The 27,070-nt window shown below is 57.4% G+C and overlaps 1 protein-coding gene across 2 annotated transcripts; it reads left to right on the top strand.

Moving 5' to 3' along the window:
* ANXA6 (annexin A6) lies at window positions 1-21,630 on the top strand. Of its 2 annotated transcripts, XM_026118658.2 has the most exons (26): window positions 1-130; window positions 3,509-3,569; window positions 6,884-6,968; window positions 7,291-7,385; window positions 7,647-7,760; window positions 7,851-7,941; window positions 8,050-8,129; window positions 8,212-8,268; window positions 8,454-8,547; window positions 9,049-9,144; window positions 10,005-10,063; window positions 10,531-10,653; window positions 10,791-10,849; window positions 11,537-11,615; window positions 12,540-12,621; window positions 12,963-13,057; window positions 13,731-13,844; window positions 15,007-15,097; window positions 15,893-15,972; window positions 16,210-16,263; window positions 18,270-18,287; window positions 19,346-19,442; window positions 19,807-19,902; window positions 20,245-20,303; window positions 20,598-20,720; window positions 21,253-21,630. In XM_026118658.2, the coding sequence occupies exons 2-26, from the start codon at window positions 3,552-3,554 to the stop codon at window positions 21,310-21,312; spliced, it is 2,019 nt and encodes a 672-aa protein (XP_025974443.1). In that variant the 5' UTR covers window positions 1-130; window positions 3,509-3,551; the 3' UTR covers window positions 21,313-21,630. The 2 variants fall into 2 exon arrangements, with proteins under 2 accessions (XP_025974443.1, XP_025974445.1); XM_026118660.2 differs by lacking the exon at window positions 18,270-18,287.
* The last annotated feature ends 5,440 nt before the right edge of the window (window positions 21,631-27,070 follow it).

Raw genomic sequence — 27,070 nt, 5'->3', positions numbered from 1 at the left:
AGCCGTGACGTCCCCGACGGGAGGGGAGGACAGAGCCGCGCGGCCGGGAGGGGCGCACACGGCGGGGGGACGCGCGGGGAGCGCCAGCGCCCAGCTGCTGCCGCTAGCGCCACACGGGCCTGGGCTGCGCGTAAGTGTGCGCCGGCGGGCGGGGGGCAAGGGACCGCGCGGGCGGCTGCAGGGCGCAGGGGGAGGAGGGGGAAAGCGCCGGCCGGGCAGCGAGCAAAGAAACGGAGGCTCCCGCAGAGGGGCGGCGGCGGGGCAGGGCCGGAGCTTAGCTTCTATTCCTGGAAAAATCATTCCCCGCCGGGCGCCCTTGGGGCCGGCGGCCATGGGCGGCTCCCGGCGGCCGGGGATGCGGCGGCTCCGGCCGGGCCGCGGAGGTGCCCATGCCCCCAACGCTACGCTCAGAGCTGCGCTCCCGCGGGGGAAAGTGCCGCTCCGGTACCGAGGAGATTTTGCCCGGGGAAACGTATTGTGCGGCGTTATAAACGCATATAGATCTAAAGGGGCGGGGGACTTTTTGCTGCTTGGGAAGGGGGAAAGGGTTTTTGGAGAAGTCCTTTGCCTCGGTTGGGTCTTCCTCCCTTTTTTAAGGATGCTTTTCTAAGCTGCGAGAAGGATGCAGGCAGGCTGCTGGGTGTGCCTGGCCCTGCATGGTGCTCGGGGAGACCCGTCTTCCGCTGCGCCTCGGGCTCGCTCGCTGCCCACAGAGGAGCCTGCCAGGTGGGAGGTGCAAAAATAGCTCCCGGGTGCAGGGATGAGGCCTTCGAAAGCAATGGCAGCCCAAAGCTGCGCCAGGGCTGGGGCTGTGGAGAGGCTGGCGGGTTGCGACAGGAGCCACGCAGCTGCAGCGGATGCAAGCTGTGAGCATGAAAGATGCTTTTTGGAAAGGTTCATTCGGCAAAGCTTATTTGTTCTGCAAAGGACTGAGAGGGTTGGGGAACGATGCCAGGGATTGCATATGTAAATCCTTTGGGGGTTCTTGCAGCACTTGCTGTCCTGGACCCCCCCCCCCCCCCCCGCCGACACCTCTCTGTACACCCCAGATCAGAAGGCACGTGGAGCTGGGGGTAATGCCTTGCCCGGGGTCCAGGAGCCAGACTGCCTATGGGCGTCATCACCTGCGCCATCGGTGGCCTGTGTTTGTCCGCCAGAGCCCAGGCAGCTCCAGGGCGTCCTTCCCAAGCTGGCAGCGGGTTTGCCTGCTGTCAAGGGCAGAGCTGGGCCTCTGCAGAGGTCTCGCCGCAGCCGGGAGTGATCAGCCCTGTGGCTGGCCTCAAAAGCAGCCTCACATGGAGGCAGGGGACAGAGGGACAGGGTGTGGATCCAGTTTTGTAGGGATTCTCAGCCACTGCTGAGATAAGTTGGGCAGTCTCAGCCCAGTTGCTGCATGCAGAATGGGAGGGAAGGAGGCAGGGAAGCTATGCCAGACACAACTTTCTGTGTCTCCTGGAGGGCGCAGGGCTCCTGAACTGCAGCAGTGTACAGGCTCCCTGGGCCTCCCGACACAGCGGGGTGGGACCAGGGCTCAGCGAGTGCACCAAAAGGCTCTTGGTATGTGGAAGTCCAGCAGGTGCTGGCCCTGGGCAGCTGTGTCCCTCTGCAGCTGCCCAGGCCTCCACATGCCTCCTGTCTTTGCCCTTTCACCCCCTCATCTGGGGAGAAAAGGGTGTAATATAGCAGGCCAGCAGCTCATGGGGGGTTGCAGCCTCTGAGAGCAGTGTTTTGCCCCCCAGCCTGCTGCAAGTGGCTCAACAGGGGGGGCCATGTGGGCTGGGTGCCCAGCACCCCGCTCCTGGGGGCTTTGTGATCCTCCTGCGCCTGGCACCCGCCAGCAGCCAGTCTGCAGTGCTGTGCACGGGAGCCGCCGAGGCTCTCCAGCCGCCCCCGGCTCCCAGCCTGTGCTGAACCGGGAGCTGAGGCTTGCAGCCTCCCCAGCTAAAAAGGGAAGGGCAGCAGGGAGGCAAATGCTGCGCTGGTTCCCAGCAAAACTTCCTCCTCTCAGCAAGGGTGCCCACGTGGGCTCTTTGAGTCAAAAATCTACCTTCCCTGAGCCGGGAGGCTTGTCCGTAGTGACCTCCCTGCATCGCCGGGCACTGAGCAGCACCCCTCCTTGGCTGCTGGCGGCCTCTCCGTTGCAGGGATGTGGGGCGGTGCCGGGGAAGTTCATGTGATATATCTGTTTTTCCCTTCTGCAGTTGCTCACTGGTGTGAAATTCGGTTCTGCCTGGGTTAGAAATCCCCTCGCTTGCTCCTCAGGGCGGGGGGCTGGGGAGGGCTCACCAGCTGTGCCATGGTGCAAAATGCTTGCTGCGCCTTGTTTTTTCTTGCAACGTGTCGAGGATGGCGGCTGAGCCCTGGCTCGCGGCGGAAGGGGGGGATGTGACTCCTAGCTGGAGAGGCCGACCGGCTCGGATGACGCTTAGGAGATTCTTTCATGGCCGCGCTCCATTTTCCAGCTGTTTCTCTCCTTCCGCCAGCTCGCGAGGCGCTTGGCGTAAACTGTGCTCTTTGGGGACTTTCTCTGTGTGAGTGGGGAAGGCCTGCACCGCCACAGACTAACAGCTATAAATGGTGCTTGATGTTAGAAAACAGTCTGAGTTACCCTGGAAACCGAGCTGTTTCCTGCGCTCTGCTCTGCATGTTTGATATCAGGGCTTGATTTGGTGCACTAAAACTCAGATAAAGCCAGCAGGACCTTGCAGGGAGCTGCCTGGCGCTGCCACCCCAGCGCGGCGGGGCTTTCCCCAGCAGCCGCTGAAGCCAGGGCAGCCCCAGTGCTCCCGAGGCCTGGAGGGCCGTGTGGGGAGCGGGATGGGGGCTGCCGTGCTCCGCTGTGGCTGATGCTCCCGGCGGGACCCCGGGGCTGTGCTGTACGCCTTGGGGCACAGCACAGTGCCAGCCCTGTTCCTGTGGAGGACGCTCAGCCCATTTCCACATATTCAGCGCTTTCTTCCCCGCATGATTTCTCTCAGTGCTGACTGCCTGAGGTTGCGCTGCCAGGAAGCCGTGCCGGGGCAGACCTCCGCTTGTTTCTGCCACCACTCCTGGGATCCCTGGCTCGGTGCCTGCAGCAAAGGGCCTCAGCCCTGCAGGGCAGCCAGCCCCAGCCTGGCCCAGCACTGCAGCGTGCTCCTTGCTATCGTGCTGGCAAAATCATGCTCCCCATCTACTGCCTGCAAAGGGCCCTTGGCTGACCTACCGGAGCGGAGCAGGATGGGAGATGGAAGTGCTGGGGAAATTGCCATGTGTCAGCCCAGCTGGCCAAGCTGGAGCTGCTTGGAGCCAAGCTCCATGGCCAGCCCTGAGAGCCCTGTCCCAGCTCTGGCGCGTGGCCCTCAGAGGGGACTGGGGAGTCCTCGGCTCTCCCAGGTGCAGGAGACTGCTGAGGAAGGGGTGTCCTGGCCGAGGATCGGAGCTGTGCTATGCCTCACTTCCCACCAGAGCGGCCTCGCATGCAGAGATGCTCCAGCTCATATCTGCTTGTTTGTTTTTCCTCCCACAGCTCCTTCTCTCCTCCGTGCCGGTGATTTGCAGCTGCCGAAGCCATGGCACCCAAAGGAAAGGTATGGCGCACTCCACGCTGCAGGTGTTGGGGCAGGGCCAGCTCCCAGGGCACCCCCTGGCTCGGAGACCCCTGCTGCAGGATGAGCTGTGCCTGGGCGGCGGCTTGGTCCCGGAGCTGGGGCGGCGGGTGTGGGGCTGCATCCTGCTGCGGAGCCTGTTTACATTGCTCCCTCTCCAGACGCGGCGCGGATGGGGGGAAGTGCTAGCATGCTGGGGCCAAGGGGGCTGGGAAGAGGCAGGGAGGAAGGCACGAAAATCCCTTTGGGAACAAAGTGGGATGGGAGAGGGAAGTGGAGCTGTGGGAAGGGGAGGAAGATGGACGTTGCCCCTGGGATTTGATGGTTAGCAGGGGAGACGTGGTGTGCAAGAGCCCTGGGTGCAGGAGCCAGGGCGAGTGGGCGCCTGCGCGGGGGGCAGCCCTGGCGGTGGCAGGGGTACGTGGATGCCCTTGGGTTGGGAGGAGAGCCCTGACTCCTGCCTTTCCAGCCCTCCGGAGAGGCCCAAGGCCGTTCCCGCTCCCCTCCCAACCTGGCTTTTCTGTGTGGGGGGACCCAAGTTTTGCTTCCCTCCAGGCGTGGGTGCCTTTGCAACCTGCCATCTAGCAGCTCGGTGAGCAGATGCCCCCTCGCAGCCATGAAAACATCTCGTTGCGGGTGGAAAACCTGCAGCTCCGGTGGTGCGGGGGTGCGCCCTGCCCGCGGGGTCCCGACTGGCCGCGCCAGGGCTGGGCAGTCCCAGCCCTCCACGACTCCGACCCCTTCTCTGCCCCTGGGCCAGGCTCTGCTTCCTGTTCCCTCGGGAACAGGCAGCTGCTGCCTTGGACCCGGTTACCTGCAGCTTGTGTTTCCCACCCACCCGAGGGGATGGTCACCTCCGGGTGGGGAAGCTGAGGCACAGCGTCCCACCTGCGGCTGTGCCCAGAGCCCGTGGCAGCACTGGGAGAAAGCCAAGACTTTGCCTCCCCGGCCCCCAGAGCTGCACAGGGCTCCTCACCCTGGAGGAGGTCTGTGTCACCCCCAGTCACGGGAGCGCTGGGCGCCGCTTGGTGCCACTGTGGCGGTGGAGGGGAGCCAGCTGAGGGCAGCAGGGCCAGGAAGAAGTCCAGAGGCCCAAGTGGCTGTGCAGCGGGCAGAGGAGAGAGCGAAGCCTCGCAGGGAATTTTGCCTCCACCCTCCCGGCCTGGCCTATTTATAGCTCCCAGGTCCCTGCAGGCTGTGATGACTCAGGCTGGAGGAGGGGAGGGCAGGGGGCCCCCAAGCTGAGGTCTGGGGGATGGAGGGTGAGGAGGGCACAGCAGCAGGATGTCGCTTCCCTCCCAAGGGCCATTTCTGTGCCGCCCTGGGGCCTGTTCCCGGGAGCCTGCAGGGAGGGCTGGGCAAGGCACAGTGCTGAGCTCCTGCCTCAGTTTCCCCTACCCCATGGCAGCTGATGCTTTGAGGGGAGGCTACTCAGCCAGTGGGGCTGGCAGGGTAGGAGCCTGGCCCTGCTCCTCATCCCTGTTCAAGCAGGGCCAAGACCTGCCTGCCAGCCCTGTCTGCTGGCACCCTCCAGCCACTCCTTGTCCTCTCCTGCTGCTGAAGCCTCCGAGTGACTCCCGTGCCCGGTAACTCTTAGTCTGCCTCTCTGCGAGGCACGGGTGTGGGCAGCTGCCCACGCTGAGCCAGATGGGCCTTGGGAGCTTATGGGAAGCAGGGCTAAATCCAGCCTCCCAGCGAATCACCTGCAATATGATCCCGATCCCGTCCCCATCCCCAGCAGAGTCTCAGCATCCAAGGTGCCTCCTGGCTCCCTCCACACCTCAAAGGACAGGGTTTCCTCTTGCCAGACCTTGTCCCCACTGCATAGGAGATCGATGCTGGCAGCACCTCCAGAGAGGGCCTGTGCTGAGCCCGGAGGTTGTCTTCCTGGGGAAAGAGGCTTTCCCCGTCTCCTGCTCGCTGTGCTGCAGTGCAGGCAGCTGTTCCCCCCGGGGGCTCCGCTCCTGGCCGAGCTGCAGTGCCCAGCGTGTTCCCATGGGCCAGCCCCTCTGTGCTGGCTGCCCCACTGCTGCCGCGCAAGGGGCTGAGCGCCCTGGGGAAATGGCAGAGCTGATCTTGTGCAGCCCAGCAGATGAGGGGACCTTCCGTGTCATGCCTGGCAGTACCCTTTCCGGGGTGAAGGGCTGCAGGTATGGGACTGCCCCCTTGCCCATCCCCTTGGTTTCATTCCTGGGTCCCCTGCCCTGTCAGGGATCTGGCACTGCTGGTTCCTGTCTTGTCTGGGGACAAGCTGGCTTTAAATGCCAGTGCTGACAATAGTCGTGGGCCTTTGTGCAGCTCCCGGGGATTTTAATGAAGCTCAGCAACTCTTCCCAAGTGAGTGAGCCTGGGGAGATGTGCATACTGCTTGGCATATGATAAAAACTGGGTTGAGTGGGCATTCAGAGTTTCCCAGGGTCCTGAAGCAGCTCAGCGAAGCTACTTGGTGTGGCTTGCAGCCTGCTGCTCCCTTTTCTGCTCCCCAGCAATGCTGCTAAGGAAGTTCTGCTATTCAGCTCTGCTCTGCTTCTCTAGCGGGGGATTTCTCAGTTCCTTATGTGGGGTGTGGAGCCAAGCTGGTTTCAGCTCTGCTTCCACCCCGGGCTTGTGCTGCTTTCAGTCATCTCCTGCCCCAGGTTTGCAAATTCCCCGTGTGAGCTGCTTCAGAGCTAACCTGCGAGGAGGGCAATAAGCGATGCAGGGAAAACCCTGGCACTGTTTCCCCTTATGTCTTCACTTGTGTGGTCTCATTTCTGGCGTATCCATTGTGCAGCGGTTTGACAGCCCCGAAGGTGCCAAGGAGCAGCCAGAGTGAACTGGGTGATGCCAGCCTCGGGGATTTCTCAGGTTCCCAGGAAAGTCTCTCCTCGCAGTCTCTCTCTTCCCAGCTGGGAACCAAAAGCGTTCAAGGAACCTGCTACCAAAACACTCGGCTCTTGCTGACATGGATAAGGAGGACTGTGTTTAACTTTTAAATACACAGTACAACAGGCACAGAACAATGCCACTGAGATAAGAGAGGGAAGGTCATGTACTACAATGACCTGGAAGGCAAACAGTTTATGCTGCATAACAAATGAGAGGAAATAATTGAAAAGAGGAACAAATATTTATGTTTGAAGCTAAGCTTTGCCTTCAGAGAGCTCAAAAAGGGAGCTGATCTCACCCTGCTCCTGCTCACCATCTGTCTTTGCCTTCTGACTTTTTCCTTTTTTTTTCTGCCCTGTTGTCTAAGCTGGGCCCTGCTGGGAGAGGGAGATGGAGCCATGGGAATATCTTTTTCTTCTTTCTCCTAGGTCTATAGGGGGTCAGTGAAGGATTTCCCAGGCTTTGATGCCAGCCAGGATGCAGAGGCCTTGTACAATGCCATGAAGGGATTTGGTATGGATGCTCCTCCCAACCATCACCCCAGGGTTGCCCTAATGTCCCACAATCCTTCAGGTTGACCCCTTGCATGGCTGAGCATCCTGCATCACCGCCCTTTCAGCCATCTGCCTATTTTAGCAGCACACCGGGGCTTTTCCTGGCTCCCCTTTGCTCCCCATCAGCACCAGAGCCTGGCAGGCATTGCCCCTTGGCTCTGCCCCTCCTGTTTCTCCTCCCAGCCCAGAGCTGGAAGCAGCTTTGAGCATGGCACGATCTTTAAGATGAGCCAAGATGTGGGGGGCAAGACCAAATGTGACTGTCGGGCTGTCTCCTGCAGGCAGCGACAAGGAGGCCATCCTGGACCTCATCACATCCAGAAGCAACAAGCAGCGAGTGGAGATCTGCCAAGCCTACAAGTCTCTCTATGGGAAGGTAACAGCAGAACCGCCCCCCAGCCCATGCCCCTGCCACCATCGCAGGCTGGCAGCGGCTACCCTGACAAGCCCACGCAGGGCTCCTGCAGCTCCCCGGCCCTGAGCCATGTGACCTGCAAAGGAGGAAAGGGCCTCCTAGCCTCAGTCCTCCCAGTGCCCTGCAGAGCCAGAGATGCCCTCCCAGGCCAGCGACAGGACCTGCTGCTCCCCGCAGGCGGGAGCTGATCTTTCACAGCCCCTTTCTCCCTCTCCCCCCCAGGACCTCATTGCAGACCTCAAGTATGAGCTGACAGGGAAGTTCGAGCGATTGATTGTTAGCCTGATGCGGCCCCCTGCCTACAGCGATGCCAAGGAGATCAAAGATGCCATCGCGGTAAGGGGTGGGGGGAAAGCCCCTGCGGAGCCCCCTCCATGGCTGCCCTGGCTTGCTCTGTGGTTCACGGGGCCCCATCTCTCCCCTCAGGGCATCGGTACCGATGAGAAGTGTCTGATTGAGATCCTTGCCTCCCGCACCAACCAGGAGATCCATGACCTGGTGGCTGCCTACAAAGACGGTGAGGGCTGGGGATCGGCAGGGGATACCCCGTGTCCCCTCAGGCTGGGGCAAGGGGCAGAGTTAAGGGGATCTGGCTCCAGGCCCTGACCTCTCCTCCTCCCACTAGCCTACGAGAGAGACCTGGAGGCAGACATCGTTGGAGACACATCAGGTCACTTCAAGAAGATGCTTGTTGTTCTGCTTCAGGTAGGTCCAGCCGGCCTCCCCTGTCCTGTGCTGGTGATGGCTGAGGGAGCCCGGCAGTGTTGAGCCAGTGTCTGTCCCACAGGGCACCAGGGAGGAGGACGATGTGGTGAGCGAGGACCTGGTGGAGCAGGATGCCAGGGTGAGGCCTGGAGGATTGCTGGGATGGGGTGGCATCTGGACAGGGATGGAGTACTGGTCACGCTGGGACAGTCCAGCCCTGAGGCTGTGAAACACAGTGGATGCTGAGGGTGCCTGTGCTCATGTAGAGCCCAACATGAATGGCACTGTGATTTGGGCTCTCTGCCATCTTCCCCATCCCTCAAGGACCTTCTGGAAGCTGGCGAGTTGAAATGGGGCACAGATGAGGCCCAGTTCATCTACATCCTGGGCCGGCGAAGCAAGCAGCACCTCCGCTTGGGTGAGTGTCTCCCATGAGTTCAGGGCTGGGGTGAAGGTAGCTACAGGGTTTGGGCAGCTCCTCCTGCCAAGCCCACCTGGCTGGACACCTGGGTCCCCAGGGCTCCATCATCTGCCAGCCAAGTGCCATGTTTTTGTCTGTGGTGGCAAGGACATGCTTGCTGAAAGCATTGCTTAGTATAGTCCTGAGCAGCAAACTGGGCCTTAAAGTTGTGGGGTCAGCTGAACCCCACGTGACTGTCCTGCATGTCCCCAAATGGCTCACCTGGCTGGACAGACACCTGAAGGGGGAGAGGAAGTGTCCTGCTTTATCCCGCAGCGGCTGCATGCCCAGGGCTGCCTTTGCCATGTGCACACGCAGCACTGGGACGCCTAAGGCCCTGGGACGCCCCGCTGTGGAGCAGTTCATGTCTTCCAAGGGGGGGCTGCACCACTCCTGCCAGCATGTGTGGGCCATTTTGGGAGGGCTCAGCCGGGGCCTTGTCTCACTCGTGCTCCGCAGTCTTTGACGAGTACCTGAAGATCTCAGGGAAGCCAATCGAGAGGAGCATCCGGGGAGAGCTGTCTGGCGACTTCGAAAAGCTGATGCTGGCAGTGGGTAAGTCAGCCCCATTGGTTGGGGGTGCTGCAAAAACACATTATTTGCCTTGCTGGGGATGCGAAGTCTTAAGAGTCAGTGGGGTCGATCCCACTGTTATAGCTATGCCTGGTGTTATGTAGCTCAAATCTGGGCACGTGCTCTTGGGAGGGATGTGTGTGAAGAGCAGCATGAACCCTTAGTGTATGAGAATGCAGAGATGCCTATCCTGGGGACTGGCTCAGACAATGTTCATGATAAATAGCCATTCACACCTAAAATTGGTCATTCTGGGCCGTTCCTAACACATGTGCCATGAATGTTTACAGGCAGTCCCCCCATGAGCCTCCCAGTGAACATGCAGATATATTTGCCATTCTCTGCTGTTGCTGGACTGTCTGTGCTCCCACTGTGTGAATCAGGGGCCAGGAGCCAGCAAATGCTTGTATGTCCGTATTCCCATTGCTATAAAGGCTGAAAATGGACAGGAGATGAAGAGTTCCTCCTGCAAGAAAGGAACTGTGGAGGTCCCCTTTGGACCAGCCCACAGTGCTGCTTGATGCTGCACTGATTTACAGCTAATGGCACCAGACAATAACTGCAGTGTTTGAGGCACAGCAAAGCACACGGCTGTGTAGGGAACATCTCTGGATGGTGGGTACATACAGTCATTTGAGGGGACACTGAGGGCTGCTCTCGGAAAGCCAATGAAAGCAGGTAGCTAGGAGGAGGATGGGTGGTGATGGTAAATGTGGTGACGGAGAGACTTAAGTCAGGAGAAGGGAATGGGAGCTCAGAAGCACAGGTTGGGGGTCAGAACGAGAGCAGTATGACAGCTTCCTGGCCTCTCTCACCTCCCCTCCTTTTCCCCCCCACCACAGTGAAGTGCATCAGAAGCACAGCAGAGTATTTTGCTGAGAGGCTGCATAAGGCCATGAAGGTGAGTGGATCACGCCCTTTCAGAGCGAGGCTTCTTTGCAGCTTTTGGGGAGCAGAGCACAGGATGCGCCTGACATGCAAGCCCTGTTTCTCAGAGCACATGAGAAGCCCTGCAAGTCTCTCTTCCCTGCCCCATGCTGTGGCGTGCCAGCAGTGGGATGGATGCTATAGGGCAGGATGATGGTCATATCTTCACAGATGGCCTTATATGACCCTGGGGTCTTTGCTTCTCCCCTCCCCTGTGCCCCAGGGTAGACATGAAGTCATCTCCAGCAGAGGAAACCTCCAAAGCACTACTTCGTTCAGCTGGGACTGGGTGGAAATCTGATAAAGGGTCCCAGATCTGGTGGGCTGAGTGGCCTCCCCGGGCTAGTCCCCTGGGGTCAGGCCTATGGCAGGGCCACGCAGGCTGCCCAGCACTCACTGTTTGCTGTTCCAAGGCTTGATCTCGGAACTCATCCGTTGCAGGGGCTGGGCACAAGGGACAACACGCTGATCCGCATAATGGTGTCTCGCAGCGAGATCGACATGCTGGACATCCGAGAGGTGTTCAGGACCAAGTATGAGAAGTCTCTCCACAACATGATAAAGGTAAACATTAAGGGGTTCCTGACCATCTTCTGCTGATCTCCGGCTAGCAGTGTTCTCACCCTGACACCAGCATCCCCGGGAGGGCTGAACACCCTGTCCAGCTCGCTGTGTTCAATTCTCTATCTCTGTCTTTCCAGGAGGACACATCTGGCGAGTACAAGCAGGCCCTGCTGAAGCTGTGTGGGGGTGATGATGAGTAAGAGCGCCTGTTACTGTCTGTCTTTCCCTTGGACCGTCCCTCTGGGTCCCCTTGGGGCTGCCCCGGGTGCTGAGTGCAAACCTGGCCTCCTGCGAAGCCTCGTGGAGCACCATGCTGGCAGATTTTGCTCCAGACTGGGAGCTGGACAGGACTGGCAGCACTTGCAGTGGGAGCAGCTCAGTTCAGAGGGCTCTGTGACCCCTCCGTGTGGCAAACCACAGTGCCATGTCCCTCCCTGGCATGTGGAGGCAGCCCCGCAGAGGCAGGGGAGGCCAGGGCAGGCGGCAAGAGGGGTTGTGCATCCTCCCATCCCTGAGTCTGAGAGGTCAGGAAAGGCAAGCCTGGTGGGAGGATGCTCCAGAAGGGCAGTGGGGACAGTTTATGGCCTGCTTCCCCCTGGTCCCCAGGGCTCCCTCCACTGGCTGCCTGCTTCCCCTCGCACAGACAACGGGTGTGCAATTCCCCCCTCGCACCATCACCAGCCCCGCTGTTGCTGGCACAGCTGAGCGGTGGAGCAGGATGGGTTATGGGGCTGCTCTGCGGTGGGGCTGGAGCCAGCTGCTTGGCCCTAGGCTGGGGTGGCGGCATCGGTGCCCATGGGCTGGGTGGCAGCGCTGGCTGCCCTGTGTCATGTGCTCCAGCCCTTTCGCTCACTGTCCTTGTGTCCTTGCCCTCCCGTTGCAGTGCCGCAGGTGAGTTCTTCCCTGAAGCGGCGCAGGTGGCCTACCGGATGTGGGAGCTTAGTGCAGTGGCTAAAGTAGAGGTCAGCACCCCGTCCCCTCCCGCCTCCGTCCCTCGCTCAGCACCCTGCCAGCTTGGAAATCACTGCTTCTCCTCTCCGCACACCAGGGCCTGCTGAGGGGCCTTGGCCAGGCTGGCGCCTCCTCTCTGCCTCTTGCTGTCTTCTCTTGACCTTTGGCTCTTCTCTGGTGTTGGGCATGAGGTTGGCGTGATGTAACCCTGGCAGTGCCGTGGCCTCCACTAACCAGACCTTCCTGTTTCTAAAACCTGATCTTGCTGGGACGGCAGGCACTGCATGTCTGTGCAATGCACCCCGTGTGGCCTCCGCTTCAGTGCATGGCGGAGATGTCACCCCTCCAGGGCTGAGCTCCTCATGGGCAGCTCGCACTGAAGCTGGGGCTAGGGGCTCGGCTGGTGGGGGGTCTGCTGGCCCTCACACCTTGGGGAGCATGTGCTGTGCATGCAGCAGGAAGGCATATGGAAGGTGCTCGTCTGGCTGCAGGTGATAGGAAGAGATGGGTAGAAAAGCCCCTTGGGTGCAGCACACAAGGCAAAGTGCCCTGTTAACTTTGCTGGAAGCTGTGTGAGGACTTAGGAGGGCAGAATTACACCTGACTGGGGGAAGGAGCAGGAATCCTTTCAGTGACCCCCCCCTTTTGGCTCGCAGATGCAGTCAAACCCAGCAGAAGGGCCCATACGGTCAGGGAGAAGGTTACTGCACCAGGTGCCACACTGAGACACCAGTGTCCACTGCCACCTCCTCCCCAGCCTCCGCTGGCCTGGCTATTGGTTGCTCCTTGATGGAAGGTGGCAGTGAGGGCACATCCGCGCTGAGCCCTGGCGCTTGCACTAACCCACCACCTGCTTTGGCCTCGGCTTGCTGGTTGGCACCCTCCCTCCCTGCCTCCCTCGGGAGCGAGCCTAAAACCCATCTGTGCCTATGCAGCTGCGAGGAACTGTGCACCCTGCGGGAAACTTCAACGACGACGGTGACGCGCAGGTGCTCAGGAAGGCGATGAAGGGACTGGGTAAGTGGGTGTTGTGTGCGCCACACTGGCGAGCCTGCATCCCCTGGTCCATGGAGGAGATGTTCTTCAGTGGATCAGGGAGCAGAAAACCATCTTGACTCACCCAGGACTGCAAAAAAAGCCCAGAGGGGAGTAAGGAGCCAGCTTTGGAGCTGCGGGAACAGCCCTTTTCCATGTCCCCAGTTTGCAGGGGTGCACTGTTACCGGGCGGTGACATGCCCACAGTTATGGGTGACACAGTGCGGCTTGGTGTGGCTCTTTGCGCCAGGCTGGCTGGGAGAGTGCAGAGCACTGGGGGCCATGACTTGCGGCTCTCTGCGGCATTGCTGCTGTCATTGCAGGCACAGACGAAGGGGCCATCATTGATGTCGTCACCCAGAGAAGCAATGCCCAGAGGCAGCAGATCATAAAGGCGTACAAGGCTCACTATGGCAGGGTAATGCTGGCCTGTCCCCTCTCCCATCACACTTCCTTCTGCCCGTGTCCTCTCACGCTGATATCTGACCCTCGCTGAAAAAATCCTGCTGAAGGGGAGGGGAATCTGGGGGCCTTGCTTTGTCCTGCAGTGACTCCCCTGAGGAAGACTGAGGTTTTCAAAGTGGCCTCCCATTCTGGGTGTGTGGCCAACCCAAGGTGAGAGCATCCATTTCCCTCCACTTTGTAAGGTACTGGGCCCCGTATAAAGGACTCCAGAACTAGGCTCTCCCCAGAGCCACCCCCCAAAATGTGACTTTAAACAGCCCCGAAGGTTTGCCCAGATATGCCTCACCTCCAGGCAAGAGCGTCTCTTTGCTGTGGCCAGGAAGACACAGATCACATCCGGCACGAGGAATATTATTCCTCTTCTATAGAAGGAAATGAGGGTTTCAGGGATTCTAACTCTAAGGAGCTGGTCAAATGCACTTCTCCTTACTCCTCCTCGCTCTTCCTCTGTACAACCACCTGCTGGCAGGGAGGATTTGGAATAGCTCTTATTTCTCCTTGCATTGCTCATGGGTGGGCATCCCATGCTGTTTTCCCCTGTTCTCTCCCTGTTGTTGCCTCGGTCAATCCATCCCTGCCAAAGGAGCAGGGGACAGGCTGAGTCTAACGGCTGAATGTTTTTGCAGGACCTGATGGCAGATCTGAAATCAGAGCTATCAGGCAGTTTGGCAAAGCTGATCCTTGGGCTTATGCTGACTCCAGCACAGTACGACGCCAAGCAGCTGAGGAAGGCTGTGGAGGTAACTGTAGCACCTGTAGGATCAGCTTCAACACATGGGGATGATGCAGTATTTGTCAAGTTTGTATCCACCCTGCCTGTGTCCCAGGACAGTGTTGGAGGATGGCACGCTTGTTCCCTCTCTTACGGACTGTAGCAAGCCAGGGCTGTGAATCGGCCCTGGCTTCATATGCCACCAGTCTCTTCATATCCCATATGAAAGGAAAGCAGAGCAAAAAGCACCAAGGCCTGATTTGCACTTGAGGCCTGTTGGGAGCCCAGTTTGGCTTGTTTGCAGCCAGCATGCTCTCAGCAGCTTTTATACAAAGCCTTTCAGCAGGTTGTGGGCTGCTTTGCACAGTATCCCCATTTTGCAGCAGGAGGCAATGCCCCGCTGACTGGCCCAGGCAGCCAGGGCAGAGCCAGCGTGGGTGCAAACCAGCTCTACACAGTGCTATGCACTGAGCTGGGCTAGCAGGACCCGCACTGGTGGTGAGGCTGAGCACCCTTCATCTCCCTGCTGGAGACCCTCCCTGACAGCAGCTCTCTTGGACACTTTTGTGCTGGCTTCCCCCAGCCCATGGAGCTGTTGGGAGGTTTCTATTGGCAGCCACAGACCTCCTCCTTCAACCATCCTCAGAGCTTCTGCTTGACTTGGAGAGAGAAGGCACTCATCCCTGAGCTGGCTTGCTGTCTGGAGGCTCATCCGTGGCCCAGGTTGCAGGACACAGCCTGGCGTCTTGCACATCTGCAGAGCCAAGCATGGGCTTGGCTGCGGATACTAATTCTTTCAACTGTAACAACTGTGTCCTGCTACGCAGAGATGGGAAACAGAGCCCGTGATGTGCAGATAACAGACACGGCTGGGCTCAGAGCAAACCTGGTCTTCATGGCCACACACATGCGCACACACACACCCTTTTTGTGCAACTTTGGGAGGGGAGTTAACTTGCACACTCTAGAAATGACTGGATAAATCCCAAGGCACCCTTGCATGGCAGCCGCACTGGAGAATTTGGAAATGGAGATGGGAAGATCATGTGACCTAGAGATGCTTGGGGTGATGTGGCTCTGGGCTCAGAGCAGCTCCTCCTTGCTTTGCACTGATGGGGCAATGCGGGAGGGCCGTGGCATCCCTATCCCATGCTGAGTCCCACAGCACGCTCCATGCCACTATCTTCTAGGGGGCTGGCACAGATGAGAGCATCCTCATTGAAATCATGGCCACAAGGAACAACCAGGAGATCAAGGCTATCGACGAAGCATATCAGCAAGGTACGGCAGCAGGACGCAGTGTGGGGAGTGTGCAGGGTGCATCGAGGGTTCTGGGGACCGGCAAGGAGAACAAAAATGTTTAATGTTCTACTGCTGTATAAGGCCCTTTGCCAGTACTCAGGGTACAGCTGCTTTCTCTGGGCTGGATCCATGGCTTGTTGCAGTGAAGGTACCTTAGCCCTTCTAGGCAATAGCAGCTGTTACTCAGGCCCAAGCCTTTATTAAAAAGCAGTAGAAATGTGGGACAAGGCTGGCCCGAATCCACAGATCTGTCCTATCATTTCTTACATCTCTAAACCATGCACTTTTTTCTGCTTCTTCTGTCCATGCCCCCTTTTCCTTAGGGAATGAGAGGAGCTGCAGGATCAAGGTTATAATCCTCAGCCTCATCTCTCCCAGAGTCATCCCGTTGGTTTTAAATAGACATCTCTGTGGCTGGTAGCCCTCAGAAGTGTGCTGGTCCAGGGTCTCTCCAAGCCATGGTGAAATGCTCCTAGCTCTGTCACTACAGTTTTCTTCCTGGAGATCTCTTTTGCAGTGGCCCCTTTCCTTCCTGAGCACCCAGAACAAGAGGCTGTGCTCTAGTCCAGGGAATTAGAGCTGTTGAGCTGATCCCCATTCCTCTGGGCCTGAAAAATCCAGGTGGAGGCATCTGCTTCAGAGATGCAAAGGATAGAGGATGGGCATCACCCTCTGCAGGCGCAAGCGTTTCCTGTGGGGATCGCTGGCACAAAATATGCTGGGAAGTGGAGCAGGACCCTTGGTGCAGGGCTCAGCTCTCCTCTTTCTCCCCAGCCTACCACAAGCGCCTGGAAGATGACCTGAGCTCCGACACCTCAGGGCACTTCAAGAGGATTCTCGTGTCCCTGGCTCTGGTGAGGGCAGCTCTCGCGATTGGCACACTCCCTAGGGACAGGGTCCCTGCACTGCCGTGTGGGAGAGGGTCCCCGTGGAGCAGGTGGGGGTGTGCAAGGATGCAGTTTAGGAGAGGACTGTCAGAGTATCACTGAGTGGCTGGGCAGGGCCCTGCTGGACTCTGTTTGCATCCCCCTGTTGGGGCTTTCCCGGAGATGTTCATTCCCCAGCTCCACGATTTTTGTATTGAAACACAGGGCAACCGTGATGAAGGACCAGAGAACCTCACACAAGCTCAGGAAGATGCCAAGGTAAGGGCTGTACTGGAGGCTCACCATGCAAATGGGGATGGCATCTGGGAACAGCTGAGGGCTTTCCTAGCTTCAGCAGGAGCTAGGCAACTTGGCCATGCTGTGTTGCTGATTGTGCGTAAAAGACCAACGATGTTACATCCCCTGGTCTGGAAATGGCATTCTCGAGGAACCTAACAGTGTTGGGGCAGCATCTCTATAAAGTTGCGAGGAGAAATGTCAGGTGAAGTGAAACCTTTGGCGGTGAATCTGCCAAGTCTGATTGCCACAGCCTGGCTGATGCCCTGGGCTCCTCTGCTCCTAGCAGAGGTTGGTCCCTGCATGTAGAGGCTGCAAAGCATGAGAGCAGGCTGGGGCCCTGCCCATGGAGCTCCCAGCCCCAGTCCCTGGAGCCTCCCAGGTGCTGCACCACTAGCTGTGCAGAGCTGCCATTTTGGGGTCTGGCAGCACATAGCAACACCGAAATTTAGCACTTTAGCTTTGAAGGCTGCTTTAGGCTGGCCCGTAGGGGTCATCCACCTCATTGTTGGGCATGGGGCAGCCCTGAAACATAAGCATGTCACCAGCACCTGGGATGGCAGCCCCAGCTCCCAAACCATCTCTCTCATCTTTATTGGGCCACAGTGAGCGTGAACTGGAAGGGGAAGGCCAGGCAAGCAGAAACGGCAGAGCAGGGTGTTGGGCCCAGCTGCCCTGTTTGGCTGCCTCCAGAGCCATGTGCCTCCCAGGCCCAGGAGAACCACAGCCCTTGGTGCTGTGCACTTCAGGCTCCCGTTCCTGCACCTGCAGGCAAAGCTGCCTCTGAGGCCAGCTTTGAGTCTGACCCAGGCGGCTGTGTGCTCCACAGTGTGCCTTACTATCCTGCTCCCTGGGGCTGCCTCCCAGCATCATGGCAGGATGGAGCCTGGGTGCGCCCTATCGCCTCACTTTCCTTTAGTGTGCAGCAAGACGCGTGTCTGGGGGATGCTTGGAGTGGGCTAGGGGCTCATTTCTGCAGTGAGCATTGCTCCATGATGCCTCAGACTGAGGGCCTGGCCCTGGGGACCACCCTATGACCCTCCTATCACCTCTCTGAGCTTGCTGCAGCGCCTGCTCTCTCACCTGGCTGCTCTGCTTCAGCGCTGCTTGCGCTAACGCTGCGGGCCGCTGCCGGCAGAGGGAGCAGATGCTGCACTGGCTGTGCGCTGCCGCGTGCTGCTGCTGCTGTGCTGCTCACCTCCCGCTTGATGGAGAGAAAGAGAGAGCCAGGGAGGAAAATCATAAGGATGTTTTCTAGGCGGATGGACTAACTGTGCTGGCACCATCCTGCGTTTAGTCAGCAAACCTGGCCCCTGCCCTTCTCCTGCTGCCTGGACTTGGCAGAGTGGGACAAGCTGCCCTCAGCCGGCTCCCGGCTGCTCCAGCCCTGCCCGTCCCTGTACCAAGCGGCAGTTTTGTCGGCCTCACAATCCATGATGTGTGGCATCCCTGCTGTACCTGCTGGGACCACGCAAGGACGCTGCCCCTCATAACTGGGAGCCCAGGCAGGCTGGCGCAGTGCTGGTGGAAAAGCTGCTACCCAAACTCAGAGGCCTTGGCTTTGGCTGGGTTCGCAGGCTCTTCCGTACCCTAGCACCACCCCAACAGGAGCCTGTCCCTCTCATTTCCCCCAGTACCCCTACCTGCAATTTCCATCCCTTGTACCCAGAGGGACCCACTGGAGAGGTCTTTGACCTGCCAGCACCCCTGTTTCCGGGGCTCAGCAGGTTCTGCCAGGGAGCATGGATGGGGTGCTATGGGGTCTGGAGGGGCTTGCTTTGCTCTGCCAAAGCCCCCAACAGCCAGCAGTGTCATGGTGGACATGGGTGGCTCATAAGATTACAGCCACGCATGGGGAAGCCAGGGAACAGGGGACACATCTTTTGGGGTGTTTTGCTATGCTTACCTCACTTTGTCAGGGAAGGATAAAGGTTGTGCAGCACCTTCTGACCCTGTTGTCTTCCTGTCTCTCTCTTTCTCTCTGCCAGGTTGTTGCCGAGACCCTGGTGAGTGCCTGCCCTTTTGCTTCTCAACCTTGTGCATGTTTCAGGGGATGCTCCAGGCCTTGGGTGCTGGGCTGGAGGAGTATCCCCACGCTCCCAGCTCCCCTGGCCGCAGGGGCTGTGCCCGCCAGCTCCAGGCTCCTCACAGCGGGATGGGGTGGTGAGGTGACAGGCTGGCATGAGGGCATCTCCCACAGTGCTGCCAGACAGGTGGATGCAGTGCTGCAGAGGGCAGGGTAGGAGAGAGACAAGCTGCCCACCTGCCCTTGGTGGGGCTGGAGACCAATCCTGCCCACTGGCTGCAGGGGAGGGCTTGTGGTCAAGGCAGAGCAGGGCTCACGCCTGGCTTCCCTGCCTCATGGGCAATTGGGGAAGGGGCAACTTTCTACTGAAATAGACCAATGGGGGTGCAATGAGTACAGCATCCCTGCTGAGCCCAGCACCAGCTATGGTAGTGGTTTCACCCATGGACAGCACTAACGTGACCCAGCGTGGAGGGTGGTCTCTGCATCTGGCATCTTTGATTTGCCTGTTCAATATTTGTAACCCCCCAAAATATCCTCCAAAAGAAGAAAAAAATATCCTAACCACTAGCATTACACAGATTTTTCATAAAAACTGGGAATCCTCTTTTTGCAGAGGTGATGTGTGTATGCATGTATGTGTGTGGGTGTGTACACAGCTGTATACCACCTATGCAGGCTTTTCTTAAAGCTCTACAGAAAATGCTTTTATATATATATATATATATATATACACATACATATATATATATATATACACATACATATATATATATATATACACACACATACATACATATATATACACACATACATACATATATATACACACATACATACATATATATACACACATACATATATATATATATATATATATATATCTCAAAAAACCTAGGGAGCCTTCTAAGAGCAGAATACCTCTTTGCAAGAGGGAGTCCAGGATTGGCTGTCCCAGGAAGGGCTGTTTGACATCTTTTCCCCTCTCTGTTATGCCCTTGCCTCTGCTCCCCTCTTCACTCTGGGTTGCTCTTGCAGAAACTTGCTGACGTCTCCAGCAATGAGTCCAGTGACTCCCTGGAGACCCGCTTCCTCAGCATCCTGTGCACCCGCAGCTACCCCCATCTCCGGAGAGGTAGGACCACATTGCATGCTGATGCCAGGCCTGGCCAGGACATGAGCGCTTCAGTTTGCCCTGGGGTGGGCTGGATGGGGCTCCCAGGCAGTGGGTAGCTGGGGTGGCCCTGTGTCCTCACCGGTGGTAGGGATGAGGAGATGAGCTGTCTGCTGGGAGGGCATCAGGAAGAGATAGTGTGGCCTTGCATTTGGGGTGGACTGGTTGAGGCTGCCCAAGGTGGCACCTGACCTAGTCCTGTGCAGTCTAGAAGTCTGTTTTTAGGTTTTGGGGCTCTTGGATATCTTGCTGTCCTACTGTCCCAGGGCTCTGGGGCTGGGATGGAGCTGCTTGGTGGTGACTGTCTCCTCTCATCTATCCCTAGTGTTTCAGGAGTTCATTAAAATGACCAACCATGATGTGGAGCATGCCATCAAGAAGCGGATGTCAGGAGATGTCAGGGACGCATTTGTGGCCATCGGTCAGTGCCTGACGGGTGCTTCTCAGAATTTTCCTCGGGGCTGCTCAGCAAGGCAGGGTGCCCTGACCGGCAGCCTCTTCGCCTGCCTTTGCCAAGGCAATGCTGCCTGCCCATTCCCGCTGCCTTTGGTCTATGGAGATTCCCAGTATGGCACTGGATCAGGGTGTTTATGGGGCCATCCTGTGGGAGCAGCCCTGTAGCTGAGGGGGGTTCTGCAGCTGGCCCCAATGGAGGGGTGAGGGGGTGAACGCAGCTCTTCTGTGATGGCCCAGTGGCGTTTACCACGGATTCGGCAGTACCCTTGGGCAGGAGCCCACTGTCTCTCCCCTGTCTGTGTTGCAGTGCGGAGTGTGAAGAACAAGCCAGCCTTCTTCGCCAACAAGCTCTACAAGTCCATGAAGGTGAAAACAGGCTCCTTTGGGGCTGGGCTGCAGGGGTGATGGCAGGCGGGCACCCTTTGGGGAGCTCTGATTTGACCCCACAGAAGTGATGGGGTTTGGCCTCCTCCGGCCATCCCTGAGGGAGCAGAGCCAGGCTCAGCTCAAGCTGTTACTTGAATGCCCATAGGGGATTAGTGGGGGATGCAGCAGGTCCATGTCAGAGGGGAGCCCCTGACTTGGACTGCGTTGGAGACACCGGGAGGCTACCGGGATCCCTCTCCCTCCAGGGTTATTTGTTCAAGCTCCCCCTTACAGGGTGCTGGCACGGATGAGAGGACCCTCACCCGCATCATGATCTCCCGGAGCGAGATCGACTTGCTCAACATCCGGGGCGAGTTCATAGACCTGTTCGACAAATCGCTGCACCACATGATCGAGGTGAGGCCCCGCGGATGTCCCTCCCTGGCGCATCAGCTTGTCTTTCAGAGCCCTGGTGGTGTTGAGCCTTGCGTGGACCCTGGGCTGGGAGTGGTGCTAAGCCAGGCACCCAAAGGCTGCAGCACAGCCTCGGGAGGAAAAAACAGCCCCAAACAGCACTGGTTTAGCGGGTCTGACTGTGAAGGGGTTGCAATGCCAAACCTGCTGCTCTGCAGATCCCTGCAGTGTGGCTGCGACATGGAGTTACTGCCCGCGTGCCCAAGGGCAGGCCTGCCCCACGCCCCAGCGCTGCGGAGACCCTAGGCAAGCTCCGCGCAAGGGCTGTCCTCGTAGTTCAGCTGCCCAGAGCTCACCATGGTCCCCATGCCATCTGCAATAGAAATACCAGCACCAACCACCCCTCTAGGGCTGCGAAGGCAGCCAGCAGGTCCTACTCCTGTCCACACCGCGAGCTGCGCTTCCCCGGGGCAGGGATCACCGGGCGGCGAGAGCGGCATGTGGCGCTCTCTGACACAGGTTTCTCCTCCTGCAGAAGGACACCTCTGGTGACTACCGCAAGGCTCTGCTGGCCCTGTGTGGCGGGGAGGACTAGGCCGTCTGGGGCCACCGTGGGAGCCCTTCCTTCGCGTCTGAGCCAGCACATGCGCACACACCGCCTTGATGTCACTGCAGCTTTGGGGGCTTCAGGGAACACTTGGTTCCCCTTGGAAGACAACTCACTTTGTGCTAGAAAATGGCGCCGCGTTGCAAGCAGGGGAGTCTCGGGGAGGGGTGCAGAGGGGTCTGTGTAGGGGGATTATGTCTGTCTCAGTGCAAAATGATTCATACCCAAACGTGCCACTAACCCAGTAATTTACCCAGATCAAGAAGGCAATTTTAAATCTCAGAAATAAAACCTTGATGTTGCTGACGCTGGGCTAAGACCAGTCTATTTATTGCAGCAGGTTTGGGTGGGACTGAGCCCCTGTGGAGGAATAAGAGTGTCTCCTTGCTCCTGCGGGCAAATGTGCTCAGCGCCAGCCTGTGCTGGGCTGCCAGCCCTGGGGAGGGCAGCACGCAGGACTGGGCCAGGCGCAGGGCTGCTAAATGTGCCTGCAGCTGGTTTCTGCGTGCAGATTTCACTATGAGCTTCGCTGGGTGCCTCTGAAAATCACTGGTGCTTCTCATGCCCCTCTTCTCCGGGTTGTGGCCAAAGGCTGGATCTTGTGCAGGCGATGGTGTTACAAACCAGAGGTATGGATCTGACTGGACGGCATCCCCTTGTCCTCGCACGCAGTTTGCTGTGCGCTCAGCCTGCTGCGGGGGCATTTGAAAGGCACATGCCACGAAGGCTAGTTTATGTTTGCATTTCCCCCAGTTCCCAGAAGAAAAGCACTGGAATTTCCAAAAGTGGGGAATCCCAGCACTTTCAATTGTTTCCAAGTCAGGACATAAACCCCTTAACTATCTAAATTTTCCTTAGAACTGCCTGGCGAGGAAAGGCTTACCTTCAAAATATCAAAGCAGTATTAGAAATAATAATGCAATCTTATTACAACATCAAAACCAGGGGAGCCACTCGAGAAGTAGCAACACATACAGACAAGCAGCAGACAAGTTGAAACAATTCATTTTGGTGTTATTCCACTGAAAATTCCCTCGATGCTTTCCTGCTAAATGTCCACATGTGACAAAAAAGCCTTTCCTGCTGCGAAAACAGCCCTGCTGAAGCTTTTTTGGCCTCAGGTACAGATTTGTGCTCCCCTGTCATGCCTGCATGGCACAGCTAAGTAGCAATGCACCTACCTCCCTTTCCCAAAGGCAGCTGGGTGGGCTGAGCGCACCTGATCCCCTCAGCAGCTCACGTTTTGCCTGTTTTGGTGGGAAATTGCTGCAAAGACTTTGAGCAGATGCACCACATGTTTTGAAGGGAGGATATATGGACCGATATTGATCTGCCTGTCTCTTCCTGTGGCTCAGCGCTGCAGCTCTCAGCCTTTTACCAGAGGCGCGAAGCCACCGGAGGGCTGAGGTCGGCAACTGTGGCAGCAGGGCAGATGCGCTGTAGGTCTGCCTGCGTCTTGTGCATGTGAGAGACCTGGGAGGAGCTGGTCCTGTCCCGCGCCGCGTTCCTGCTGGGGCCAGGCACCTCTCAGCCTGGAGGGCGTTTGGGTGTCAGGGCCTGGGGTCCACCCTGAGGGCACATCCCCGTGCTGGGGCAAGGCAGGGGCTGGGAACGGCTGCTTTCAGGCACCAAGGAAATCTGAGGGGACCTCTGCTCCTCAAGGGCATGGGGGAGGTCGGTGCCAGCACAGGGCTGCAACCTGCAAGCCATCAGCCCAGCTTGCTTGTGGGCCCCCTTCTTGCTGCTAAAATTGAAGCTATTCCAAGTGTAGGATATGTGTATAGGGCTGCGTGTGTATCTTGGGCACAGGAGTAAATGCTCCAGGGAATTTTCTGGCTTTGATGTGATGGCCCGTGATCGGTGGCCCTGTCACCCACAGCCCAGCTGCCTTGACGTGGCACAGGAAAGCGCATGAAATCAGACAGCCCTTCTGGGTCTGCTCCCCCAGGCAGGGCCCCAGGGAGATGCACCCTCCAGAAATCCCGGCTGCCCCCAATGCACCAGGAGCGGCGGCTTTCATTCCCACACACTAGGAATTTCCCCGGCAGGGTGCGGCTATGAACTCCGCTCCTGGCCGCTCCTGTGTTGAGGGCGAGATACCAAAGTTATACAGTGTTTGCGGAGGGAGAGCAAGATGGGATTTCCTCCTTGAAGGGACTCCCTCTCCTGGAAGACTTCTCCTGAAAACTCCTGCTGCCGAAAGGCCTTCCTCCTGTTACCTAGCCCTCAGCGCTGCAGTAATCCGTCTCCAGCAGCTGTTGCTACAGCTGGAGCAGAAACCAGCCAGCCACATTTTAATCACTGCAAATATTTAAGCATATCCGTTTAAGCATTGGATATTTAAGCATCCTGCCTTCGCATTGCTGTGGTTGGTAGCATAGCTGGGGCTTCTCATGGTGGGCTGCCCTGTGATGGAGACTGCAAACTGGATGAAGCAGCCAGGCGCTGTGAGCATGGGGAGCTCAGCCACCCTACAACACCTCCAAAACCCTGAGGAGCAGCTATCAGCAAAGAGCTGCCCACCATGAAGGCAATACTAGCAGAACGAAGGCTGCTCGGGAAGCACGAGCACAGCCCCAGGAGTCATTCTGCAGTTGGCGGGGAGTGGGGGGGAAAGTTCTCTGTTTCTCACCCCAAGGCCATCTTTTGAGAGTGATTAATCTGCAGTCAGCTCCTGTTCAGAGAACTGTCTGAGGTACATTGCAGTAATGCATCTCCCAGTGCCAGTTCAACGAAACCTCCCAGGAGCACTCACTGCCTTCCCGCTCTGGAGAGTCGGCTGCAGTGAGGGATGAGGTGATTTAACTCCATTTCTTTCCAAAGACTCCACGCCAGGCCCAGAGGAAGAAAATATCTCTGGTTAAACGCAGCAGTGAGGAAGGAGGAAGTGCTGGGCTGGTGTGTTGCTTTTACAGGACTCCAAGCAAACCGAGCCATGCACGGGATGGCAGCACAACGGCAGAGGCTCTGGAGCCTGGTTTTAAACGTACCTCTCCACTGTACGAAGCAGCGGAAGAAACCCAGTAAGCAGCACAGAGGCGAGGCAGACAAAAACAGTTACACTCACAGCCCCGACCTCCTGCACCGCCCATTGCCCCGGTGAAGGATTTGGGACGGACTAAGTATAACCTGCAGTGAGAACAGGGGAAATTGAGGCTAGGAACTGGGGAGGATACGTGTTTGGCTTCAGCTGAGCCTGAGAAAGGAAGAAGAAAGGTGATTACTTAAGTGTTTGCTCAATTGTTTATGTTTCCTTTTCTCTCAAATCAGTGATTAGAAATTTGTGTTAACTGGCAATAAATTAAATTCAGTAAAATTCCTTGGGGTTGAAACTGTTTTGCCCATGACAACCTTCTATAAAGAAGCAGGCCAGAGTCCCTACAGACAGCTTCATCCCTATAGCATCCCATTCTCTACAGAAAATGCACCTTATAGCATAACTCCTCCAGGAATGTCTCCACTCCCTCTGCTGGCTCCAACCCTGCCCAGTTTGAGGGCAAATAGTGGCACATCTCATGCCTTGCCTCTGAGATCCACAAAAAGGAAAGCAGTTTAAGACAAGCAATGAAAGGAAAGGTGAGGACAAAATGATGAAAAAAAAAAAGGGGAAGAATTAGGAAGGCTGTCACCAGGGCAAGGTTTGAAGGTAGGTCTGTGCTGGCTACCCACACTTCAGGTCTTCAGGATCCCTGCAGAAAAGCTATTCCTAGGGTCAGGGATTTGCACACCAGCTCTCAGGGTACAGCTGTCCTGCACATTGACTTGCAATACTGGTAGCAAGGGCTCGCTTCCAGGCAAAGCCAGCACTAGATTTCACAGGTTGCAACATCCAAAAAACCCCGAGAACCCATGTTTTGTGTGTGGAGGGTCAAACCTCTCCCTCTGAGTCAGCTTCTGGGGCCACCAGACCCTGGGAGGAGCCACATTTGGTGCACAGAGACACATGGGACATTGGTCTCCATCCTTGACCTGGCACCACACTGCAATCTCAGTGAGCCACTTCCACCTCATCCACAGTCCTCCCTGTCCTCCAGAGGAGAGAAACCCAGCCAGGGCTTTCAGTCTTGTGAACTGGCAGAGGTTTTTTTCTTTAGCTATTCCTTTTTCCTTGCCAGGAGGAAGAAGCAGCATTGATCCTCATATCTGTGTGCTGCTCACTGGGTGTCCTGTTTCCCACAGTGCCCCAACACAGGGGAATGGCTGGTACATGACACAACCTGGTTTTCCCCAGCCATGGAATAAAGCCAGAACCCTGTGTTGCAGAGAGCAGCCTGAAGACAGAGAGGCTCATTATGTGCTATAAACCTGCTACCGGCATGATCGTACTGTGTGATCGTATTAAGCCACAATGTTATTCCTCCCATGCCACCTCCGTTGCCCAAGTTGTGTGTGGTGCTGAGCCCCAAGGCTGTTCTCTGCATCCTGTCCTCCATGGAGCTGGCATTGCAGGACACGATGCCTGCTGACAAGCCCATTTCTCAGGCATGACAACCGGATGAAACACGGCCGAGGGAGAGAGAAAGAGGGGAAAATCTGTTTTGTGTGTGGTGTTGATCTTGCAGATTGGGACTCTGAATACTTCAGAGCTTAAGGCATGCAAGCAAATCCTTTGAGGGCCCCAGGACCTGGTTCTCACTGTTTGTGGTATATCTGCTGGTAGGACTGCACAAGGTGCCATGATAATCTGGTCCCTGCTGATCATGGAGGAGGGAGGGGGAGGATGGCAAGATTGTGGAGGAAGGCCATGGGTAGCGATTTCCTCCTGTGAAGTGGGAGACATGGAGCCTGTCTCACATGCCAGAGGGAGAAGGGAGCTCCCCTTCAACAAGAGGGAAAAACAAGCAAAGCAAAAGAAGTCCAGCATCCAAGCAAAGTCACCATGCAACTCTGACCCCCTGCAAAGGCAGGGCTCTGCAGGGGATCTGGAGGAGCAAGATCCCTCCCCAGCTTCTTTTCTCCATCCCTCTGCTAACCTCTCTCCTGTTCTGACTCTTTCCACATTCCTTTCATCTTTCCTCCCTCTCCAGTAGTCCACTCTTTCCTTTCTCTTCTTTCTCTCCCTCTTCCATCACCTCTCTCCCTTGCCCTCCATCCCAGAGCCCTCCCACCCTGCCAGGTTAATTCGAGTTCCTAATTTGCATAGGCAGCAGATCACAGTGTTCTGGAAATCCCCTTCTGTGGCCGAAGCTTCCTCCCAAGCTCTGAAAGCGTCATCGTTGTCCTTCTGCCTTCCTTCCCCTATCAAAGCACCAGAACACATCAGATCAGCGCGATACAAACAGCAACCCCAAGTGAAACCCACTTCTGATGTCAACAGGCACTAAACGGCAGCACCCCCATGGCCTTGAGCCTATCTAAATCCACAAATGTCCCTGGGGCACCGTGCCAACTGGTTGTGCCTGCAGCCTGCTCTGCAGCTGCCTCTCTGCTGCTCCATTGCTCCTGGGTCAGCTCTCCAGCACAGCCACTCTGAACAACCAGACTGTGGCTGGCCTCCTCACAGCATACCTTCTGTCCCAGCAGGGTTTAAATGCACTGCTTGACTGGCAGTATTTAGGACTGGTGGACTTATTGGGTGCCTTGGGCTGCTGGCTGGGCCCTTTCTACATGGGATTCGCACTGCAGGCAGTCCTGGATATGCTCACCTCCCACCCAGCTCTGTGAAGGGACAACCCAGTCGAAGCTGCTCCTGGATAGAAAGAAGCAGGAGCACAGGGGCAGGCAGCAGAAGCAGAGCTCATACGCC

The sequence above is a fragment of the Dromaius novaehollandiae genome, chromosome 15, assembly GCF_036370855.1.
Source record: "Dromaius novaehollandiae isolate bDroNov1 chromosome 15, bDroNov1.hap1, whole genome shotgun sequence".
Taxonomy (NCBI): domain Eukaryota; kingdom Metazoa; phylum Chordata; class Aves; order Casuariiformes; family Dromaiidae; genus Dromaius; species Dromaius novaehollandiae.
The sequence above is the reverse complement of the archived record's forward strand: the minus strand, read 5'-3'. Positions and strand labels throughout refer to the sequence as shown.

What these genes read in the sequence shown, in the direction of transcription:
- ANXA6 (XM_026118658.2), top strand. An exon ending in TGCTTGTTGTTCTGCTTCAG is followed by an intron (nt 8,130 to 8,211) that starts GTAGGTCCAGCC and finishes TCTGTCCCACAG; the next exon opens with GGCACCAGGGAGGAGGACGA. An exon ending in TGGTGGAGCAGGATGCCAGG is followed by an intron (nt 8,269 to 8,453) that starts GTGAGGCCTGGA and finishes CCATCCCTCAAG; the next exon opens with GACCTTCTGGAAGCTGGCGA.